Source organism: Nerophis ophidion, linkage group LG16 (genome assembly GCF_033978795.1).
Source record: "Nerophis ophidion isolate RoL-2023_Sa linkage group LG16, RoL_Noph_v1.0, whole genome shotgun sequence".
Classification (NCBI taxonomy): Eukaryota; Metazoa; Chordata; class Actinopteri; order Syngnathiformes; family Syngnathidae; genus Nerophis; species Nerophis ophidion.
The window spans coordinates 51,460,064-51,485,009 of record NC_084626.1 but is presented as its reverse complement, the minus strand read 5'-3'; the positions used below and the strand labels follow the sequence as shown (position 1 = coordinate 51,485,009).

The 24,946-nt window shown below is 36.9% G+C and overlaps 1 protein-coding gene across 1 annotated transcript in view; it reads left to right on the top strand.

The window, feature by feature from the left end:
• Positions 1-487: 487 nt before the first annotated feature.
• prph (peripherin) overlaps positions 488-24,946 on the top strand; it is a 35,091-nt gene continuing 10,632 nt past the window's right edge. The window contains exons 1-7 of the mRNA XM_061875468.1: positions 488-1,108; positions 10,056-10,116; positions 13,092-13,187; positions 13,256-13,420; positions 13,486-13,611; positions 15,886-16,106; positions 17,396-17,448. Coding sequence (XP_061731452.1) covers positions 561-1,108; positions 10,056-10,116; positions 13,092-13,187; positions 13,256-13,420; positions 13,486-13,611; positions 15,886-16,106; positions 17,396-17,448 — 1,270 coding nt within the window. The 5' untranslated portion in view covers positions 488-560. The remainder of the gene's footprint in view (positions 1,109-10,055; positions 10,117-13,091; positions 13,188-13,255; positions 13,421-13,485; positions 13,612-15,885; positions 16,107-17,395; positions 17,449-24,946) is intronic.

Sequence of the window (24,946 nt, the reverse complement as noted above, 5' to 3'; positions counted from 1 at the left end):
GTATGTATTGTGTATATATGTATGTGCATATATGTATATGTGTGTGTATATATATATATATATATATATATACATGTGTATATATATATACATACATATGTATACATACACATATATACATATGTATGTATATATATATACACATGTATATATATGTATATATATATACATACATATATATATACATATATATACATATATATACATATATATATATATATATATATATATATATATACGTATATATATATATATATATATATATATACATATATACATACATGTGTGTGTGATTTCAGCGTCAAAAAGGACGTGAGCGGGACAAGGACACGTCCCAAAGTCCTCTTGGAGAGAGGGTGGAGCTGTCCACCAGGAGAGTGGTGCTGAAGGCACAGAAAGTCTAGGGCGTGGCTGCGGTGAACACGCTGGAGAGAGCTGGAGAAAGGAGAGGGTGGGGTGAGGACGTCAGAAGAGTGAGCGGCTATAAAACACCGCAGGCTTGCTTCAGGACACTCTCCAACCTCTTCTCTCCTTTCAGAGATCAGACCGAGATAGCAACCATGAGCCACTCTTCCATGCACGCTTCCACGTCCTACAGGCGCACCTTCGGGAGTCCACACCCCGTCTCCATGTCCTCCTACTCCAGCGGGTCCTCCCGTACGCCCGTCTCCGGGGGCCGCTACCTGCGCTCCATGTCCCCCATGGTGTCGTCCCGCTCCGCCGCCTACCACCAACAGCGCTCCCGTCCGTCCGTCCAACCCCAGCGCCTCACCTACGACAAGGTGGACTTTACCATGGCGGAGGCCATCAACCAGGAGTTCCTCACCACCCGCAGCAACGAGAAGGCCGAGCTGCAGGAGCTCAACGACCGCTTTGCCAGCTTCATCGAGAAAGTGCGCTACCTGGAGCAGCAGAACGGCGCGCTGACCCAGGAGCTCAGCCTCTTCAAGGGCCAGCAGCAGCAAGGCCAGCCCAACCGCGCCTCCGAGATCTTCCAGGACGAGCTGAGGGAGATGCGGCGCCAGATGGACGCCGTCGGCAAGGAGAGGGACCAGTACCAAGTGGAGCGGGACAACCTGGCCGAGGACCTGGCCCTGCTGAAGCAGAGGTTGGTAGCAACATGAGACCGGAGTTTCCTTACATTGGCACTCAAATACGGCATATAGGCTTCTGTAGACACTTACTATACTACTGTCCTGGTCTAGACTTTGGACACACTTTTGCCTTCCATTCAAGGAGAACGTGTCTTGCAGCTTGTCTCCAACAGCTAAACACACATATATACATACAGTATATACATACAGTCGATAGATAGATGGATGATGAATGGAAGAATGGATGGATGGATGAATGGATGATGGATGGACGATGAATGGATACATGGATGATACATGGATGAGAGATGGACGATGGATGATAGATGGATGATGGATGGATGGATGGATGATGGATCAATGGATGGATGAATGGATGATGGATCGATGGATGGATTGATAGATTGATGGATGGATGAATGGATGGATGATGGATGGACGATGAATGGATACATGGGTGATAGATGGATGGGAGATGGACGATGAATGATAGATGGATGATGGATCGATGGATGGATGAATGGATGGATGATGAATGATAAATGATGAATGGATGGATAGATTGATGGATGGATGGATGGATGGATGATGGATGGATGATGATGGATGAATGGATGAATGGATAAATAAATGCTGTATAGGGTGTGGCCCAGCAGACTGTACTACGACTATCTTGTTGCAGTAAAAACAAAAAATGAAATAAATGAAAAAAACTTTTTTCTACTGACACTTACTATACTACTGTCCTGGTCTAGACTTTGGACACACTTTTCCCTTCCATTCAAGGAGAACGTGTCTTGCAGCTTGTCTCCAACAGCTAAACACACATATATACATACAGTATATACATACAGTCGATAGATAGATGGATGATGAATGGATGGATGGATGGATGGATTGATGGATGGATGAAGGATGGACGATGAATGGATACATGGGTGATAGATGGATGGGAGATGGACGATGAATGATAGATGGATGATGGATGGACGGATGGATGATGAATGATAAATGATGAATAGATTGATGGATGGACAAATGGATGGATGATGGATGGATGATGATGGATGAATGGATGAATGGATAAATAGATGCTGTATAGGGTGTGGCCCAGCAGACTCTACGACGACTATCTTGTTGCAGTACAAACAAAATACTAAATAAATGAAAAAACATTTTCTTTTATAGACACTTACTATACTACTGTCCTGGTCTAGACTTTGGAGACACTTTTGCCTTCCATTCAAGGAAAACGTGTCTTGCAGCTTGTCTCCAACAGCTGAACACACAAATATACATATATACATACATCTTTCATAGATGGATGGAAGGATGATGAATGGATGGATGGATGATGGATGGACGATGAATGGATACATGGGTGATAGATGGATGGGAGATGGACGATGAATGATAGATGGATGATGGATGGATGGATGGATGGATGGATGAATGTATGAATGGATGAATGGATGATGGATCGATGGATGGATGATGAATGATAAATGATGAATAGATTGATGGATGGACAAATGGATGGATGATGGATGGATGATGAATGGATGAATGGATAAATACATGCTGTATAGGGTGTGGCTCAGCAGACTCTACTACGACTATCTTGTTGCAGTAAAAAGAAAAAATTAAGTAAATGAAAAAAACTTTTTTCTATTGACACTTACTATACTACTGTCCTGGTCTAGACTTTGGAGAAACTTTTGCCTTCCATTCAAGGAGAACGTGTCTTGCAGCTTGTCTCCAACAGCTAAACACACAAATATACATACAGTCGATAGATAGATGGATGATGAATGGATGAATGGATGGATGGATGGATGGATGATGGATGGACGATGAATGGATACATGGGTGATAGATGGATGGGAGATGGACGATGAATGATAGATGGATGATGGATGGATGGATGAATGTATGAATGGATGAATGGATGATGGATCGATGGATGGATGATGAATGATAAATGATGAATAGATTGATGGATGGACAAATGGATGGATGATGGATGGATGATGATGGATGAATGGATGAATGGATAAATACATGCTGTATAGGGTGTGGCCCAGCAGACTGTACTACAACTATCTTGTTGCAGTAAAAATAAAAAATTAAATAAATGAAAAATAATGTTCTTCAATAGACACTTACTATACTACTGTCCTGGTCTAGACTTTTGACACACTTTTGCCTTCTATTCAAGGGGAACGTGTCTTGCAGCTTGTCTCCAACAGCTAAACACACAAATATACATATATACATACAGTCGATAGATGGATGGATGATGAATGGATGATGGATGGACGATGAATGGATATATGGATGATTAATGGACGGATGGATGAGAGATGGACGATGAATGATAGATGGATGATGAATGATAGATGGATGATGGATCGATGGATGAATGAATGAATGGATGATGAATGATGGATGGATAGATAGATTGAATGGATGATGGATCGATGGATGGATGAATGAATGGCTGATGAATGATGGATGGATGGATAGATTGAATGAATGGATGGATGGATGGATAAATAAATGCTGTATAGGGTGTGGCCCAGCAGACTGTACTACGACTATCGTGTTGCAGTACAAACAAAAAACTAAATAAACTAAAAAACCTTCTATAGACACTTACTATACTACTGTCCTGGTCTAGGCTTTGGAGACACTTTTGCCTTCCATTTAAGAAGAACGTGTCTTGCAGCTTGTCTCCGACAGCTAAACACACAAACATACATATATACGTACAGTCGATAGATGGATAGATGGATGATGAGTGGATGAATGCATAGATGGATAAATAAATGCTGTATAGGGTGTGGCCCAGCAGACTGTACTCTGACTATCTTGTTGCAGTACAAACAAAAAATTAAATAAATGAAAAATAATGTTCTTCAATGGACACTTACTATACTACTGTCCTGGTCTAGACTTTGGAGACACTTTTGCCTTCCATTCAAGGAAAACGTGTCTTGCAGCTTGTCTCCAACACCAAAACTCACAAATATACATATGTACATACAGCCGATAGATAGCTAGATAGTTGGATGGATGGATGAATGGATGTATGGATAGATGCTGTATAGGGTGTGGCCCAGCAGACTCTACGACGACTATCTTGTTGCAGTACAAACAAAAAACTAAATAAATGAAAAATAATGTTCTTCAATAGACACTTACTATACAACTGTCCTGGTCTAGACTTTGGAGACACTTTTGCCTTCCATTCAAGGAAAACGTGTGTTGCAGCTTGTCTCCAACACCAAAACTCACAAATATACATATGTACATACAGTCAATAAATAGCTAGATAGTTGGATGGATGGATGAATGGATGAATGGATGTATGGATAGATGCTGTATAGGGTGTGGCCCAGCAGACTTTACTCTGACTATTTTGTTGCAGTACAAACAAAAAACTAAATAAATGAAAAATAATGTTCTTCAATGGACACTTACTATACTACTGTCCTGGTCTAGACTTTGGAGACACTTTTGCCTTCCATTCAAGGAAAACGTGTCTTGCAGCTTGTCTCCAACACCAAAACTCACAAATATACATATGTACATACAATCAATAGATAGCTGGATAGTTGGATGGATGGATGAATGGATGTATGGATAGATGCTGTATAGGGTGTGGCCCAGCAGACTCTACGACGACTATCTTGTTGCAGTATAAACAATAAACTATATAAATAAATAAAAAAACGTTCTTCTACAGACACTTACTATACAACTGTCCTGGTCTAGACTTTGGAGACACTTTTGCTTTCCTTACAAATTTTTGGGTTTTCTTCCAAAAAATGTGACATCCTGGCGCAAGTGATAATGAAATAATGTCCTTTCTGCTTGCTTTGAATGGGACATTGTAGTGCCATCTGGTGGACGGATATAAGAATGACAAGTGAAGACCTGGCACGGTTGCTGGATAAATGCCTCCACATTTATTTTAAGTATTGGAATTTGCTGACATTTTGGGCATATCCGAGCCCCGTTGGTGGGAAATAGTCCTCACCAGAAGAGAACAAAATCCAAGACCGAATACGTTCATCCAAGTGAGAACCAGCCAGGGTTCCTTCTCCCCGATCACTTCCTGGGTTGAATGACTTGCATTTTCGTCGCAGCAAAACGTTATTGATGGTTTATTATCCTGCCACGGCGACCTGGCGCTTCCACGGCGTCACCGTGACGTCCAGGCTGCTCACGTCTGGATGAAAAAGGGGCGGGGTCAGCGGGGGCGCCGGGAGGAAATGGGTGTGGGGAAAAAAAGAGCAAATCAATGTGAGTCGGGTGCTCCATTAGGTGAGTTGTCCCGTGCGTTAAATAAATGTTGCCATTAGGAGGAGAGGCCCGCATGAATTAAAGATGAGGAAGGTTAATCTATTTCATGTCCAGCATGACTTTGTCTGGACACGGCAGATGGAGGACGAAGACATGTTGGCTCCATGAAGACGTGAAGAAACTCTCCAGAGACGTCTCCTCACCTACTTAAAGTGATGTCATCTTTATTGCACTTTTTCTTCTGAAGGCTCTTTTTTTTGTGGCAAGATGACCTTCTTCAACTTCTGGAATTTTACATTTAATAGTATCACTATTTGACATGAATTATCCTCACTATTTTTACATTTAATATTGTCACTATTTTTTACATTTACTATTGTCACTATTTTACATTTAATATCTTCACTATTTTACATGTAATATCCTCACTATTTTATATTTACTAGCCTCACTATTTAACATTTAATATTCTCATTATTTTACTTTTAATATTGTCACTATTCTACATTTAATATCCTCACTATTTTACATTTAATATCCTAAGTATTTTACTTTTAATATCCTCACTATTTTACATTTAATTTTCTCACTATTTTATATTTAATATTCTCACTATTTTATATGTGATATCCTCACTATTTTTACATTTATTTTTCTCATTATTTCACATTTTATATTGTCACTATCTTATATTTATCATTCTCACTAATTTATATTTAATATTCTCACTATTTTACATTTAATATCCTCACAATTTTACATTTAATTTTCTCACTATTTTACATTTAATATCCTCACTGTTTTACATTTAATATCCTCACTATTTTATTTGTAATATTCTCACTATTTTACATTTAATACCCTCATTATTTTGTATTTAATATCCTCACTATTTTACATTTATTATTCTCAATGTTTTACATTTAATGTCCTCAGTATTTTATATGTAATATTCTCACTAATTTACATTTAATATCCTCACTATTTTACATTTAATAGCCACAGTATTTTACATTTAATATTCTCACTATTTTCCCTTTTATATCCTCACTATTTTACATTGAATTTTCTCACTATTTTACATTGAATTTTCTCACTATTTTACATTTAATTATTTCACTCTTTTACATTTAATATCCTCACTATTTTACATTTAATACTGTGACTTTTTTTTACATCTAATATCCTCATTATTTTATATTTAATACCCTCACTATTTTACATTTAATGTCCTCTTTATTTTACATTTAATATCCTCATTATTCTACATTCAATATTCTCACTATTTTACATTTAATATCCTAAATAATTTACATTTAATATCCTTACTATTTTACATTTAATACCCTCATTATTTTATATTTAATATCCTCACTATTTTACATTTATTATCCTCAATTTTGTTCATTTAATATCCTCACTTTTTTTTTACATTTAATACCGTCACTATTTTACATTTAATGTCCGCAATATTTTACATTTAATATCCTCACTATTTTACATTTAATTTCCTCACTATTTTACATTTAATTTTCTCACTATTTTACATTTAATATCTAACTGTTTTACATTGAATATCCTCACTGTTTTACTTTTAATTTTCTCACTATTTTACATTTAATACTGTGACTTTTTTACATCTAATATCCTCATTATTTTATATTTAATATCCTCACTATTTTCCATTTAATACCCACAGTATTTTACATGTAATATCCTCACTATTTTATATTTAATTTTCTCACTATTTTACATTTAATTCTCTCACTCTTTTACATTTAATATCCTCACTATTTTACGTTTAATATCCTAAATAATTTACATCTAATATCCTCATTATTCTACATTCAATATTCTCACTATTTTACATTTAATATCCTAAATAATTTACATTTAATATCCTCACTATTTTACACTTAATACCCTCATTATTTTATATTTAATATCCTCACCATTTTACATTTATTATTCTCAATTTTTTACATTTCATATCCTCACTTTTTTTTGACATTTAATACCGTCACTATTTTACATTTAGTATCCTCACTATTTTACATGTAATATTGACATGTGCCATTATCTTTATCGCACTTTTTCCTCCGAATGCTCTTTTTTTTTGTCTGTCAAGCTGGTCAACCTTGCATCAGGACAAGATGACCTTCTTGAAGAGCATTAGTGGAGAGGAGCAGCTGCTGCTCCCGCTGGACACGCCTCCACAACCTTTTACGGGACACTCAATCAACACATTGATTAGACTGAGAGCTTTTTCCCAGCTGATACTCTTTCTTTGCAAAGATTAGTGCTGCGCCTTTTAAAAAAAAAGTGTGTGTGTGTGCGTGTGCGTGTGCGTGTGCGTGTGTGTGTGTGTGTGTGTGTGTGTGTGTGTGTGTGTGTTCTTTGAAAACCACTGCATCTAATAGAGAGCCAAATACTAGAATCCGTGAACATTGCTCCAAAGTCAGGAATTTTTTTGTTGATTTACTGTGCATGGAAAAGTAAACACTGACAGGTGCAAAGGCAGCAATATATGATCAAACAACGTAAAGAAGGACTACCCGAATCATCCCCGAAAATTTTTTACGACTTCGGTTCTGACGTAAGACAACCCGCGTCTCATATGTGACCATAGGGTCAACCAATACCCTGCGCTACTAAGACTATAGTGGCCGCTAACGGTTAGCTTCTACAGCTGGGTTGCCCAAAGTGCGGCACAGGGGCCATTTAATGGTCCCTGACTCCTTTGTCATCGGCCCTGAGCACGTTACGAAAAACAAAAAATAGAGATCTCATTTGCATCCCTTGGTGGTCCCAAAAACGAAAATGTTTTCGCTTTTAAAATTGCTCCCCCTCTGGTCAACATATGAAATAACAAGTGTGTGTAAAAATTTGAAGTGCTCCCCCTCTGGTCAGCATATGAAATAACAAGTGTCTGTAAAAATTTGAATCGCTCCCCCTCTGGTCAACATATGAAATGACAAGTGTCTGTAAAAATTTGAAGTGCTCCCCCTCTGGTCAACATATGAAATAACAAGTGTGTGTAAAAATTCTAAGTGCTCCCCCTCTGGTCAACATATGAAATAACAAGTGTGTGTGAAAATTCGAAGCGCTCCCCCTCTGGTCAACATATGAAATAACAAGTGTGAGTGTAAAAACTTGAAGTGTTCCCCCTCTGGCCAACATATGAAATAACAAATGCGTGTAAAAAACTTGAAGTGCTTCCCCCTCTAGTCAACATATGAAATAACAAGTGCGTATAAAAAACTTGAAGTGCTTCCCCTCTGGTCAACATATGAAATAACAAGTGTGTGTAAAAATTAGAAGTGCTCCCCCTCTGGTCAACATATGAAATAACAAGTGTGTGTAAAAATTCTAAGTGCTCCCCCTCTGGTCAACATATGAAATAACAAGTGTGTGTGAAAATTGAAATGCGCCCCCTTTGGCCAAAATTTATTAAAACAAATAAATAAATATGTATATAGAGACATACCGTAGTAACTTGAACTAAATAATGAAGATTAAGAAACAATTACAAACTTTTTTTAAATTAAAATAACTAAAAGCTTCCCTTTTTTTATATTTGCATAGTTTGTATATATTATTAATGTTTATATATATCTAGAAAGGGTGGTCCTAAAGAGGTAGGCATTTTTCAGAGGTCTCAAGAAGTCAAGAAATACAAGAATGTGTGTGTGTGTGTTCTTGTATTTATATTCTTCTTGAGACATGAAGAAGGAAAAGTAGCTTCCATATGAGGAGGTGTGAACAAGTTAGGACATAAATCATGGTCCCAATACGGGAAACTATCGTATCTAATAGAGAATGTCTACCCTGTCTTCCGTCCGAATGCAGCTGGGATAGGATCCAGCAACACCCGGAACCCAAACGGGACAAGCAGTAAAAAATGGATGGATGGATGGATGGATGGAGGACATCCATCAAAAATGAGGGTGGTCCCAAAAAGCAGGGATTTTTCAAATTGACTGTGTGTCGACTTTAAAAGTGCTCCCCATCTGGTCAACATATGAAATAACAAGTGTGTGCAAAAATTTGAAGTGGTCCCCCTTTGGCCAACATATGAAATAACAGGTGTGTGTAAAAATTTGAAGTGGTCCCTCTTTGGCCAACATATGAAATAACAGGTGTGTGTAAAAATTTGAAGTGGTCCCCCTTTGGCCAACATATGAAATAACAGGTGTGTGTAAAAATTTGAAGTGGTCCCCCTTTGGCCAACATATGAAATAACAAGTGTGTGTGTAAAAACTTGAAGTGCTCCCCCTCTGGTCAACATATGAAATAACAGGTGTGTGTAAAAATTTGAAGTGGTCCCCTTTTGGCTAACATATGTAATAACAAGTGTGTGTAGAAAATGTAATTGCTCCCTCTTTGGCCAAAATTAATAAAAAATACAAAAAAAAATGTTATATAGAGACATACTGTAATAACTTGAAGTAAACTATGAAGATTAAAAACCAATTACAAACAAAAAATAATTGTCTAAAATATTACATTTTTTATATTGGAATAGTTTGTATATATTATTAATGTTGTAAATACAAATCTTGATATATCTGGAAAGGGTGAACCTAAAGAGGTCGGTATTTTTTGGCGGTCTCAAAAAAGTCAAAAATACACAAATGTGTGTGTTTCCTGCAGGCTGGAGGAAGAAGCCCAGAAGAGGATGGATGCTGAGAACAACCTGGCTGTCTTCCGCAAGGTAAAAATTGTAGTTTTCTATTGAAAAAATTAACAATGTTTACGTTGTGAACAGCTTAGATGATTTTATAACATTTGTTGATGTGGTCTTACTTTGGTTTGGCATTTAAAGACAAACCTCTAAGGTCACAATTCCTCATTTGTTTATAAATACATTAATACAATACAAATATATGTCTATATTTCATTACATTCAGTAATTAAAGTTGTCTTTCAATATCGGCAGCCATTTTTCCAAAAAACAGTAGCAAAAATTGGACAAAGGAATTTTAAATGAATGGTTTCCACTTTGTACTTCACCTTCCGGACGAGGGGAGGGGGTCATAAACCGCTGTCTAGGGTCATAAACAGTTCAAACAAAAAGGTGCTTGGAGCGGTGTCAGGTTTCCCCCCCTCTCTGCTTGTAGATTTTGGGTCCTGATAAGGTCCTTCCTGTGGCATTTATTATCTTCATTATTTTACATTTTATATCCTCACCAATTTCTCCCAAAAACTGAAGCAATCATCTTACAGATTAATATTGTTTTCCTTTTTGCTGCATGCTTTGAATGGGAAAACGTAGCACCATCTGGTGGACAAATGTAAAAGTGACACATTTAACACCAAAGGTGCAAATATAAAAGATTGTGTTATTTTACGTTAAGATAAATGAGGGCTCTAAAAATGCATTTTTAATGGTTTTAATTGGTTATTCTTTCGTATTTAGGAACAAATATGTCATGTTTTGTGTGTAGCTTTGCCATTTTATACCCTTTCAACAAATATTTTAGGGAATATTTTATTGTAAATTTACTCTTGCGTAGTCATTTAATATCCTAACTAATTTACAGTTAATATCCTCACTTTTACATTTAATATCCTCACTACTTTACATTTAATATCTGTCAGGTTCAAACACCGAACTATCTATTAAACAAGACAAGAAGCAAGGAATAAACAGAGACAGGATTCAATTCAGCTCACGAGGAGAGCGCGTCGACCTGCACCCTTGTACATCGTCACCCCGGCGCTCTGAGGAAAGGGTACTACGCCTCTTCCTTTATTTGGGCATTCCCTGATTACATAGCTGCAGCTGTTTCTAAGGGGAGGGGTCATAAACTGCTGCACTGGGTCATAAACAGTTCAAACAAAAAGGTGCTTGGAGCGGTGTCAGGTTTGCCCCCTCTCTGCTTGTAGATTTAGGGTCCTGGTAAGGTCCCTCCTGTTCCATTTAATATCTTCATTATTTTACATTTAATATCCTGACCAATTTCTTCCAAAAACTGAAGCAAACATCTTACAAATTAATATTGTTTTCCACTTTGCTGCATGCTTTGGATGGGAAAATGTAGCACCATCTGGTGGACAAATGTAAAAGTGACACATTTAACACCAAAGGTGCAAATATAAAAGATTGTGTTATTTTACGTTAAGATAAATGAGGGCTCTAAAAATGCATTTTTAATGGTTTTAATTGGTTATTCTTTCGTATTTAGGAACAAATATGTCATGTTTTGTGTGTAGCTTTGCCATTTTAGACCCTTTTAACAAAGATTATAGGGAATATCTGATGGCAAATTTACCCTTGCGTAGTCATTTAATATCCTCACTCATTTATATTTAATATCCTCACTATTTTACATTTAATAGCTTCACTATTTTACATTTAATATCCTCACTTTTACATTTAATATCCTCACTACTTTACATTTAATATCTGTCAGGTTCAAACACCGAACTATCTATTAAACAAGACAAGACGCAAGGAATCAAACAGAGACAGGATTCAATTCAGCTCATGAGGAGAGCGCGTCAACCTACACCCTTGTACATTGTCACCCCGCCGCTCTGAGCAAAGAGTTCCACGCCTCTTTCTTTATTTGGGCATTCCCTGATTACATAGCTCCAGCTGCTTCTAAGGGGAGGAGGTCATAAACTGCTGTACTGGGTCATAAACAGTTCAAACAAAAAGGTGCTTGGAGCGGTGTCAGGTTTGCCCCCTCTCTGCTTGTAGATTTTGGGTCCTGATACGGTCCTTCCAGTGGCATTTATTATCTTCATTATTTTACATTTAATATCTTCACCAATTTCTTCCAAAAACTGAAGCACATATCTTACAAATTAATATTGTTTTCCACTTTGCTGCATGCTTTGAATGGGAAAATGTAGCACCATCTGGTGGACAAATGTAAAAGTGACACATTTAACACCAATAGTGCAAATATAAAAGATTGTGGTATTTTACGCTAAGGTAAATGAAGGCTCTAGAAATGCATTTTTAAATGTTTTAATTAGTTATTCTTTCGTATTTAGGAACAAATATGTCATGTTTTGTGTGTAGCTTTGCCATTTTAGACCCTTTTAACAAAGATTGTAGGGAATATCTGATGGCAATTTACCCTTGCAAAGTCATCTAATATCCTCACTAATTTATATTTAATATCCTCACTATTTTATATTTAATATCCTCACTACTTTACATTTAATATCTGTCAGGTTCAAACACCAAACTATCTATTAAACAAGACAAGACGCAAGGAATCAAACAGAGACAGAATTCAATTTAGCTCATGAGGAGAGCGTGTCGACCTGCACCCTTGAATATTGTCACCCCGCCGCTCTGAGGAAAGGATACCACGCCGCTTCCTTTATTTGGGCATTACCTGATTACATAGCTCCAGTTGCTTCTAAGGGGAGGAGGTCATAAACTACTGCACTGGGTCATAAACAGTTCAAACTAAAAAAGGTGCTTGGAGCGGTGTCAGGTTTGCCCCCTCTCTGCTTGTAGATTTCGGGTCCTGGTAAGGTCCCTCCTGTTCCATTTAATATCTTCATTATTTTACATTTAATATCCTGACCAATTTCTTACAAAAACTGAAACAAACATCTTACAAATGAATATTGTTTTCCACTTTGCTGCATGCTTTGAATGGGAAAATGTAGCACCATCTGGTGGACAAACATAAAAATGACCTCTTGCATTGCTGCGACCACCAGGACGTGGACGACGCCACGTTATCCCGCCTGGAGCTGGAAAGGAAGATCGAGTCTCTGATGGACGAGATCGAGTTCCTCAAGAAGATGCACGACGAAGTAGGTTCTTTACGGGGGAAACTTTTCGGGCGGAAGATGACAAAGTAAGTCGTGTCGCCGATCTTTAGGAAATCCAGGATGTTCAGGTGAGCGTGCAGACGCAGCAGCTGAGCATGCAAGTGGACCACAGCCCCCGACCGGACCTCACCGGGGCTCTGAGGGACATCAGGGCCCAATACGAGACCATCGCCATGAAGAACATGCAAGAATCTGACGACTGGTACAAGTCCAAGGTTGGCGGCCCCACAGTCCAAGACCGGGACTACAGACACGCTCATTGTCTTCTTCACCTGTGAAGTTTGCAGATTTGACCGAGTCCGCAAAGCGCAACGGCGACGCCTTGAAACAGGCCAAGCAGGAGGCCAGTGAGTCCAGGAGGCAGATCCAGTCCCTCAACTGCGAGGTCGATGCTGTGAAGAACACGGTGAGCGCCACACCCCAAACCTGCTTCTTTTTATTTGGCTTTTACCTGGTATTAATTATTTTATTGAACTCATTTGTAATTGATCCTATTGGTTATAGAATATGTTTTTTAGTTATATTTATTTATTATGTATTTATTGTATATTCATTTAATTTAATTTAATTTAATTTAATTTAATTTTATTTAATTTTATTTAATTTTATTTAATTTTATTTAATTTTATTTAATTTTATTTAATTTTATTTAATTTTCCATCCATCCATTTTCTACCGCTTATTCCCTTTCGGGGTCGCGGGGGGCGCTATCGCCTATCTCAGCTACAATCGGGCGGAAGGCGGGGTACACCCTGGACAAGTCGCCACCTCATCGCAGGGCGATTAATTCTATTTAATTTTATTTAATTTTATTTAAATTTATGTAATTTTATTTAATTTTATTTAATTTAATTCAATTTTATTTAATTTTATTTAATTTTATCTTATTTTATTCACACTTAAAATGCACTGTAATGATACCAAGTACAAGAGCGTATCTCGTCGATACTACTATGATTACATCAATATTTTTTACCGTCACAAAATCTTTTTTCCTTTTTTTTTTAAGACAGAAAAGAGAGAATGGACGCATTTTGGCTTAAAAAGTAAAGATAAAGATGAAGTTATAACACTAAAACACCCTCAGGAAGAGGTGCTTTAAGACATGGCTATCTAGCTAGCGGCTAACGTCCATCCGCAATTAATCGTCGTCTCCATGGCAACCAATACAGTATGTTTCTTACAAGTATTATTATCACTGGAGGACGATGACTAACTAAACGTGCCTCACTACACACCGTAGGAGGATACAATAGCTCACCAGAATCACAATGTAAACAAACGCCATGGATGGATCTACACCTGATATCCACTGTAATGATACCAAGTACAAGAGCGTATCTCGTCGACATTGATATTTTTTTAGCATCACAAAATCTTTTTTCCTTTTTAAAAAATGTATATTACGTTTATAAAGTCAGGAAATACGTCCCTGAACTCAAGAGGACTTTGACTAGGACCAATGTATGATCCTGTAACTCCTTGGAATCGGATCGATACCTAAATGTGTGGTATCATCCAAAACTAATGCAAAGTATCAAAGAAGAGAAGAATAAGTGATTATTACATTTGAACAGAAGTGTAGATAGAACATGTTCAAACAGAAAACAGCGCGACACCTGCCCTTTACATCAGTATTTCTTAACCATATTATTATTGGTTTATTAGGTATTATATTTTATTGTATGATCCTGGAACTATTTGGTATCACATCGATACCTAAATGTGTGGTATCATCCAAAACTAATAAGTATCAAAGAAGAGAAGAATAAGTGATTATTACATTTTAACAGAAGTGTAGATAGAACATGTTCAAACAGAAAAAAAAGCAGATATTAACAGTAAATTAACAAATAATACATTTTTACAGTTTGTCCCCTCATGATGTAGACAAAATAATAGGTGTATAAATGACACAATATGTTACTGCAGACTAATTAGGAGTCTTTGTTTGTTTACTTTCTACTAAAAGACTCTAGTATGTTCAACATTTTATTTAAGGACTAAATAACAATAATAAACATATGTTTCAAATACACTCAGATTTTTTGTTAAAATAAAGAAAATAGTGTCATTTTTTTGTGGTCCCCTTTATTTAGAAAAGTATCAAAAAAAATCAAAATACATTTTGGTACCGGTATCAAAATATTGGTATCAGGACAACCCTAATATAATGTAAACAGAAACATCAATAATAATATCCGGTTTCTATTTGTATTGAATGAGGTGGCGACTTGTCCAGGGTGTACGCCGCCTTCCGCCCGATAGTAGCTGAGATAGGCACCAGCGTCCCCCGCGACCCCAAAGGGAATAATCGGTAGGAAATGGATGGATGGATGTCTTATTTGTATTTTATCCTTCATCTCCACTCATGGTTCTTACTATTTTACAAGTTTTATTATTTTTACTTTCCAGCGTTCCTCAAATCTGCCTCAGGGGTTAGGGGTCATCGACCATGTTTTTGGGGGGGGCGCTTTTATGTCATTGTCCTGGTGGCCATGGTCTGGTGACCCCCTGGTGCAGAAGGCTCTTGTGATAGTGTTTACCCACCCGGCTCCTCCGTACTCAAACATGCATTCATTTCTCCTTCTAGTTGCATATGTGTGTGTGTCTTTGTAAATAAATACCGTTTTTTTCAATAAAGTTTGATTGATTGAGTCGCCGTCTCCCGCGTCTCCAGAACGAAGCCCTGCTCAGGCAGATGCGCGACATGGAGGACCAGTTCGCCAACGAGATCGGCAACTACCAGGACAACGTGGGCAGGCTGGAGGACGAGATCCGCCACCTGAAGGACGAGATGGCTCGCCACCTGCGGGAGTACCAGGACCTCCTCAACGTCAAGATGGCGCTGGACATCGAGATCGCCACCTATCGCAAACTGCTGGAAGGGGAGGAGAGCAGGCAAGGGACCTTCGTCTCATTTCCAACAATATTTGTTTAACATTTGGGTCTCCTGTCAGGTTCAAACACTGAAGTGTCTATTAAACAAAACAAGAAGCAAGGAATTAAACAGAGACAGAAATACATTTGGCTCAATTGAGGAGAGACGTCTGGACTGTACTCTTGTACAGTTCCACCAGGTTCTGGCAAAAGATTGTAGATTTTATTTGGACTTTCCCTGGTTACCTAGAAACAGCTGTTTCTAAGGGAAAGGGGGTCGTAAACAGCCATCGCCTTTGATTAAAACAGTTCAAAGAAAAGGTCGTAAAACAGTTCAAAGAAGCGTTGCCTGGTCCTGCTTCCTCTTCGCTTTATTTAACATTTGTGTCTCCTTTCCAACAATATTTGTTTAACATTTGTGTCTCCTTTCCAACTACATTTGTTTAAGATTTGTGTCTCATTTCCAACAATATTTGTTTAACATTTGTGTCTCCTGTCAGGTTCAAACACTGAAGTGTCTATTAAACAAAACAAGAAGCAAGGAATTAAACAGAGACAGAAATACATTTGGCTCAATTGAGGAGAGACGTCTGGACTGTACTCTTGTACAGTTCCACCAGACTCTGGCGAAAGATTGTAGATTTTATTTGGACTTTCCCTGGTTACCTGGCAACAGCTGTTTCTAAGGGACGGGGGGGTCATAAACAGCCATCGCCTTTGATTAAAACAGTTCAAAGAAAAGGTCGTAAAACAGTTCAAAGAAGCGTTGCCTGGTCCTGCTTCCTCTTCGCTTTGTTTAACATTTGTGTCTCCTTTCCAACAATATTTGTTTAACATTTGTGTCTCCTTTCCAAAAATATTTGTTAAACATTTGTGTCTCCTTTCCAACAATATTTGTTTAACATTTGTGTCTCCTTTCCAACAATATTTGTTTAACATTTGTGTCTCCTGTCAGGTTCAAACACTGAAGTGTCTATTAAACAAGACAAGAAGCAAGGAATTAAACAGAGACAGAAATACATTTGGCTCAATTGAGGAGAGACGTCTGGACTGTACTCTTGTACAGTTCCACCAGGCTCTGGCGAAAGATTGTAGGCCTTTTATTTGGACTTTCCCTGGTTACATGGCAACAGCTGTTTCTAAGGGACAGGGGGTCGTAAACAGCCGTCGCCTTTGATTAAAACAGTTAAAAGAAAAGGTCGTAAAACACTTCAAAGAAGCGTTGCCTGGTCCTGCTTCCTCTTCGCTTTCTTTAACATTTGTGTCTCCTTCCCAACAATATTTGACTCTGTCTCACGTTTCCTGTTCAGGATCACCGTACCCATCCTCAATCTTGGAATGACAAACCACCTTGGCGAGCGTGGTGAGTTCTCCTTGTCTTCTATCTTCAGGGTTCATGGGACTGGAACACCAAACTCCGGGGCCCCCTTACAGTCCTGAAAGGGGGGCCCCGTCCCTACCTGAACCCCCCACAAATGTTGCATAAAATATGTCATTATTGCATGGATTTAACTGAAACCAGCATTTTAAAACACTTGGGATTAACATTTATAGAACACATCTAGATTAACCTTTTTTGGGTTTGGTTTAGGTTTTTGAGTTTACAAAAATGTGCCAACAAATTCAATCAAAACAATAACTTCAATAATGATATGTTATTTTTTTTAAAACCATCATGAATCTGTACAGTTTTCCCTTATTTCAGAGTGTAAAGTAAAGGTTCTCAAAGTCTAGGGTTCTACGTTGTGACATTGCTGTTTTTAGGAGCAGAGGAGCATGTTCGGCAGCGCACACACACAGAGTACTTACAAGCAGACAGAAAAGGGATAATTGACACATTTTGGCTTAACATCCATCCGTAGTCTAATAAATCACTAACCCTGGCCTCCATAGCAACAAATAAAGTAAGTTTCTTACAAGTACCATTATCACTGGAGGACAAGGATTAGCTAGCATAGCTCACTGAGACACCCTCAGGAAGAGCATCTTTAAGACATGGCTAGCTACAGTTTTTTAGCTACTTCTAAATCACTAACCCTGGCCTCCATAGCAACAAATAAAGTAAGTTTCTTACAAGTACCATTATCACTGGAGGACAAGGATTAGCTAAAAATGCTTTAGCATAGCTCACTGAGACACCCTCAGGAAGAGCATCTTTAAGACATGGCTAGCTACAGTTTTGTAGCTACTTCTAAATCACTAATCCTGGCCTCCATGGCGACAAATAAAGTATGTTTCTCACAAGTACCATTATCACTGGAGGACAAGGATTAGCTAAAAATGCTTCAGCATAGCTCACTGAGACACCCTCAGGAAGAGCATCTTTAAGACATGGCTAGCTACAGTTTTGTAGCTACTTCTAAATCACTAACCCTGGCCTCCATGGCGACAAATAAAGTAAGTTTCTTACAAGTACCATTATCACTGGAGGACAAGGATTAGCTAAAAATGCTTTAGCATAGCTCACTGAGACACTGAGACACCCTCAGGAAGAGCAATATCTAACACATGGCTAGCTACAGTTTTGTAGCTACTTCTAAATCACTAACCCTGGCCTCCATAGGAACAAATAAAGAAAGTTTCTTACAAGTACCATTATCACTGGAGGACAAGGATTAGCTAAAAATGCTTTAGCATAGCTCACTGAGACACTGAGACACCCTCAGGAAGAGCATCTTTAAGACATGGCTAGCTACAGTTTTGTAGCTACTTCTAAATCACTAATCCTGGCCTCAATGACGACAAATAAAGTAAGTTTCTTACAAGTACCATTATCACTGGAGGACAAGGATTAGCTAAAAATGCTTTAGCATAGCTCACTGAGACACCCTCAGGAAGAGCATCTTTAAGACATGGCTAGCTACAGTTTTGTAGCTACTTCTAAATCACTAATCCTGGCCTCCATGGCGACAAATAAAGTATGTTTCTCACAAGTACCATTATCACTGGAGGACAAGGATTAGCTAAAAATGCTTCAGCATAGCTCACTGAGACACCCTCAGGAAGAGCATCTTTAAGACATGGCTAGCTACAGTTTTGTAGCTACTTCTAAATCACTAACCCTGGCCTCCATGGCGACAAATAAAGTAAGTTTCTTACAAGTACCATTATCACTGGAGGACAAGGATTAGCTAAAAATGCTTTAGCATAGCTCACTGAGACACTGAGACACCCTCAGGAAGAGCATCTTTAAGACATGGCTAGCTACAGTTTTGTAGCTACTTCTAAATCACTAATCCTGGCCTCAATGACGACAAATAAAGTAAGTTTCTTACAAGTACCATTATCACTGGAGGACAAGGATTAGCTAAAAATGCTTTAGCATAGCTCACTGAGACACCCTCAGGAAGAGCATCTTTAAGACATGGCTAGCTACAGTTTTGTAGCTACTTCTAAATCACTAATCCTGGCCTCCATGGCGACAAATAAAGTATGTTTCTCACAAGTACCATTATCACTGGAGGACAAGGATTAGCTAAAAATGCTTCAGCATAGCTCACTGAGACACCCTCAGGAAGAGCATCTTTAAGACATGGCTAGCTACAGTTTTGTAGCTACTTCTAAATCACTAACCCTGGCCTCCATGGCGACAAATAAAGTAAGTTTCTTACAAGTACCATTATCACTGGAGGACAAGGATTAGCTAAAAATGCTTTAGCATAGCTCACTGAGACACTGAGACACCCTCAGGAAGAGCATCTTTAAGACATGGCTAGCTACAGTTTTGTAGCTACTTCTAAATCACTAATCCTGGCCTCAATGACGACAAATAAAGTAAGTTTCTTACAAGTACCATTATCACTGGAGGACAAGGATTAGCTAAAAATGCTTTAGCATAGCTCACTGACACACTGAGACACCCTCAGGAAGAGCATCTTTAAGCATGGCTAGCTACAGTTTTGTAGCTACTTCTAAATCACTAACCCTGGCCTCCATAGCAACAAATAAAGTAAGTTTCTTACAAGTACCATTATCACTGGAGGACAAGGATTAGCTAAAAATGCTTTAGCATAGCTCACTGAGACACCCTCAGGAAGAGCATCTTTAAGACATGGCTAGCTACAGTTTTGTAGCTACTTCTAAATCACTAACCCTGGCCTCCATGGTAACAAATAAAGTAAGTTTCTTACAAGTACCATTATCACTGGAGGACAAGGATTAGCTAAAAATGCTTTAGCATAGCTCCCTGAGACACCCTCAGGAAGAGCATCTTTAAGACATGGCTAGCTACAGTTTTGTAGCTACTTCTAAATCACTAATCCTGGCCTCCATGGCGACAAATAAAGTATGTTTCTCACAAGTACCATTATCACTGGAGGACAAGGATTAGCTAAAAATGCTTCAGCATAGCTCACTGAGACACCCTCAGGAAGAGCATCTTTAAGACATGGCTAGCTACAGTTTTGTAGCTACTTCTAAATCACTAACCCTGGCCTCCATGGCGACAAATAAAGTAAGTTTCTTACAAGTACCATTATCACTGGAGGACAAGGATTAGCTAAAAATGCTTTAGCATAGCTCACTGAGACACTGAGACACCCTCAGGAAGAGCATCTTTAAGACATGGCTAGCTACAGTTTTGTAGCTACTTCTAAATCACTAATCCTGGCCTCAATGACGACAAATAAAGTAAGTTTCTTACAAGTACCATTATCACTGGAGGACAAGGATTAGCTAAAAATGCTTTAGCATAGCTCACTGACACACTGAGACACCCTCAGGAAGAGCATCTTTAAGCATGGCTAGCTACAGTTTTGTAGCTACTTCTAAATCACTAACCCTGGCCTCCATAGCAACAAATAAAGTAAGTTTCTTACAAGTACCATTATCACTGGAGGACAAGGATTAGCTAAAAATGCTTTAGCATAGCTCACTGAGACACCCTCAGGAAGAGCATCTTTAAGACATGGCTAGCTACAGTTTTGTAGCTACTTCTAAATCACTAACCCTGGCCTCCATGGTAACAAATAAAGTAAGTTTCTTACAAGTACCATTATCACTGGAGGACAAGGATTAGCTAAAAATGCTTTAGCATAGCTCCCTGAGACACCCTCAGGAAGAGCATCTTTAAGACATGGCTAGCTACAGTTTTGTAGCTACTTCTAAATCACTAACCCTGGGCTCCATAGTAACAAATAAAGTAATTTTCTTACAAGTACCATTATCACTGGAGGATGAGGATTAGCTAAAAATGCTTTAGCATAGCTCACTGAGACACCCTCAGGAAGAGCATCTTTAAGACATGGCTAGCTACAGTTTTGTAGCTACTTCTGAATCACTAATCCTGGCCTCCATAGCAACAAAAAAAGAAAGTTTCCTACAAGTACCATTATCACTGGAGGACAAGGATTAGCTAAAAATGCTTCAGCATAGCTCACTGAGACACCCTCAGGAAGAGCATCTTTAAGACATGGCTAGCTACAGTTTTGTAGCTACTTCTAAATCACTAACCCTGGCCTCCATAGCAACAAATAAAGTAAGTTTCTTACAAGTACCATTATCACTGGAGGACAAGGATTAGCTAAAAATGCTTTAGCATAGCTCACTGAGACACCCTCAGGAAGAACATCTTTAAGACATGGCTAGCTACAGTTTTGTAGCTACTTCTAAATCACTAACTCTGGCCTCCATGGCGACAAATAAAGTATGTTTCTTACAAGTACCATTATCACTGGAGGACAAGGGTTACCTAAAAATGCTTTAGCATAGCTCACTGAGACACCCTCAGGAAGAGCATCTTTAAGACATGGCTAGCTACAGTTTTGTCGCTACTTCTAAATCACTAATCCTGGCCTCCGTGGCGACAAATAAAGGTTTCTTACAAGTAGTCTTATCACTGGAGGACGAGGGGATAGCTAAACATGCTTCACTACACAACGTAGAAGGATACAATAGCTCACCGGCGTCACAATGTCAACATGGGTGGATCCACTGATATGATACCAAGTACAAGAGCGTATCAAGTCGATACTGCTATGGTTACATTGATATTTTTTAGCATCACAAACATTCATATTGTGTTTATAAAGGCAGGAAGTATCTCCTATGCTTTTTAATAACATTGTTATTCTGAAATTAACCAATAATAAATCAAATACTTCTCACCATCATTGCGACTTCTTGAAGAAGTCTGGTAGAAAACGGATGGATGGATAAAATGCATGAGAATGTTTTATATTTTGAACAGTATTTTTAGCTCTGTGATTATGAGCGGAGTTATTCATAATTATCGTGTTAAGCCAGGGGTGTCCAAACTTTTTCCACTGAGGGCCGCACACTGAAAAATCAGAGCAGGCGGGGGCCATTTTCAATTTTTATTTTAAAAACCAAATCAATATATGTCTAAAAAATATACATTTAGGCCTCCATTCAGTTATGATCCCGGGGACCCCGAAGGGTTTTGGTAAAAAAAAAAATATCAAAAATGTGTCATTATTCAGTATTATAATTTTTATTATTATGCACGTTTTAACAACAACATTAGAAAAAAAAATGGTAAAAACACAAAATATGCAATAATTTCACCCAATAACTTTTTTAGGTGGAATATTTGAGATGATATAATAATTGGAGCCTCAATTTTGGATTTTGATTCATTATTATTTTTGGAGCAATGACACTTAAAACAAATCACACTAAAATAATTGGGGATCCTACTTATTAAAGTGTTAAAAAATAAATTATACATTTTATTTACTGTTTACTTTTAGCACAATAATCTCCAGATCAACTTCAGATATATCCGTCAATTTTAAATTTTATTGTTGTTTATGTTTTATTAGGGTTTTTTAGGCCCTTCTTAAAAAAAAAAAAAAAAAAAAGCTCAGTTTTTTTTATAAGGCAAAACACAAAATATGCAATAATTTCACCCAATAACTTTTTTAGGTGGAATATTTGAGATTATATAATAATTGGAGCCTTAATTTTGGATTTTGATTCATTATTATTTTTGGAGCAATGACACTTAAAACAAATCACACTAAAATAATTGGGGATCCTACTTATTAAAGTGTTAAAAAAATAAATTATACATTTTATTTACCGTTTACTTTTAGCACAATAATCTCCAGATCAACTTCAGATATATCCGTCAATTTTAAATTTTATTGTTATTTATGTTTTATTAGGGTTTTTTAGGCCCTTCTTAAAAAAAAAAAAAATTGCTCAGTTTTTTTATAAGGCAAAACACAAAATATGCAATAATTTCACCCAATAACTTTTTTAGGTGGAATATTTGAGATGATATAATAATTGGAGCCTTAATTTTGGATTTTGATTCATTATTATTTTTGGAGCAATGACACTTAAAACAAATCACACTAAAATAATTGGGGATCCTACTTATTAAAGTGTTAAAAAATAAATTATACATTTTATTTACCGTTTACTTTTAGCACAATAATCTCCAGATCAACTTCAGATATATCCGTCAATTTTAAATTTTATTGTTGTTTATGTTTTTTTTGTTTTTTATAGGCCCTTCTTAAAAAAAATAGCTCAGTTTTTTATAAGGCAAAACACAAAATATGCAATAATTTCACCCAATAACTTTTTTAAGTGGAATATTTGAGATTATATAATAATTGGAGCCTAAATTTAGGATTTTGATTCATTATTATTTTTGGAGCAATGACACTTAAAACAAATCACACTAAAATAATTGGGGATCCTACTTATTAAAGTGTTAAAAAAATAAATTATACATTTTATTTACCGTTTACTTTTAGCACAATAATCTTGACATCAACTTCGGATATATCCGTCAATTTTAAATTTTATTGTTGTTTATGTTTTTTTTGTTTTTTTTAGGCCCTTCTTAAAAAAAATAGCTCAGTTTTTTATAAGGCAAAACACAAAATATGCAATAATTTCACCCAATAACTTTTTTAAGTGGAATATTTGAGATTATATAATAATTGGAGCCTAAATTTAGGATTTTGATTCATTATTATTTTTGGAGCAATGACACTTAAAACAAATCACACTAAAATAATTGGGGATCCTACTTATTAAAGTGTTAAAAAAATAAATTATACATTTTATTTACCGTTTACTTTTAGCACAATAATCTCGACATCAACTTCGGATATATCCGTCAATTTTAAATGTTATTGTTATTTATGTTTTGTTTGGTTTTTTGAGGCCCTTCTTAAAACAAAAAAAAATAGCTCAGTTTTTTTATAAGGCAAAACACAAAATATGCAATAATTTCACCCAGTAACTTTTTTAGGTGGAATATTTGAGATTATATAATAATTGGAGCCTTAATTTTGGATTTTGATTCATTATTATTTTTGGAGCAATGACACTTAAAACAAATCACACTAAAATAATTGGGGATCCTACTTATTAAGTGTTAAAAAATAAATTATACATTTTATTTACCGTTTACTTTTAGCACAATAATCTCCAGATCAACTTCGGATATATCCGTCAATTTTAAATTTTATTGTTGTTTATGTTTTTTTTTTTTTAGGCCCTTCTTAAAAAAAAATTAATAAAAAAAAAAGCTCATTTTTTTTTATAAGGCAAAACACAAAATATGCAATAATTTCACCCAAGAACTTTTTTAGGTGGAATATTTGAGATTATATAATAATTGGAGCCTTAATTTTGGATTTTGATTCATTATTATTTTTGGAGCAATGACACTTAAAACAAATCACACTAAAATAATTGGGGATCCTACTTATTAAAGTGTTAAAAAATAAATTATACATTTTATTTACCGTTTACTTTTAGCACAATAATCTCCAGATCAACTTCAGATATATCCGTCAATTTTAAATTTTATTGTTGTTTATGTTTTGTTTGGGTTTTTTAGGCCCTTCTTAAAAAAAAAAAAAATAGCTCAGTTCTTT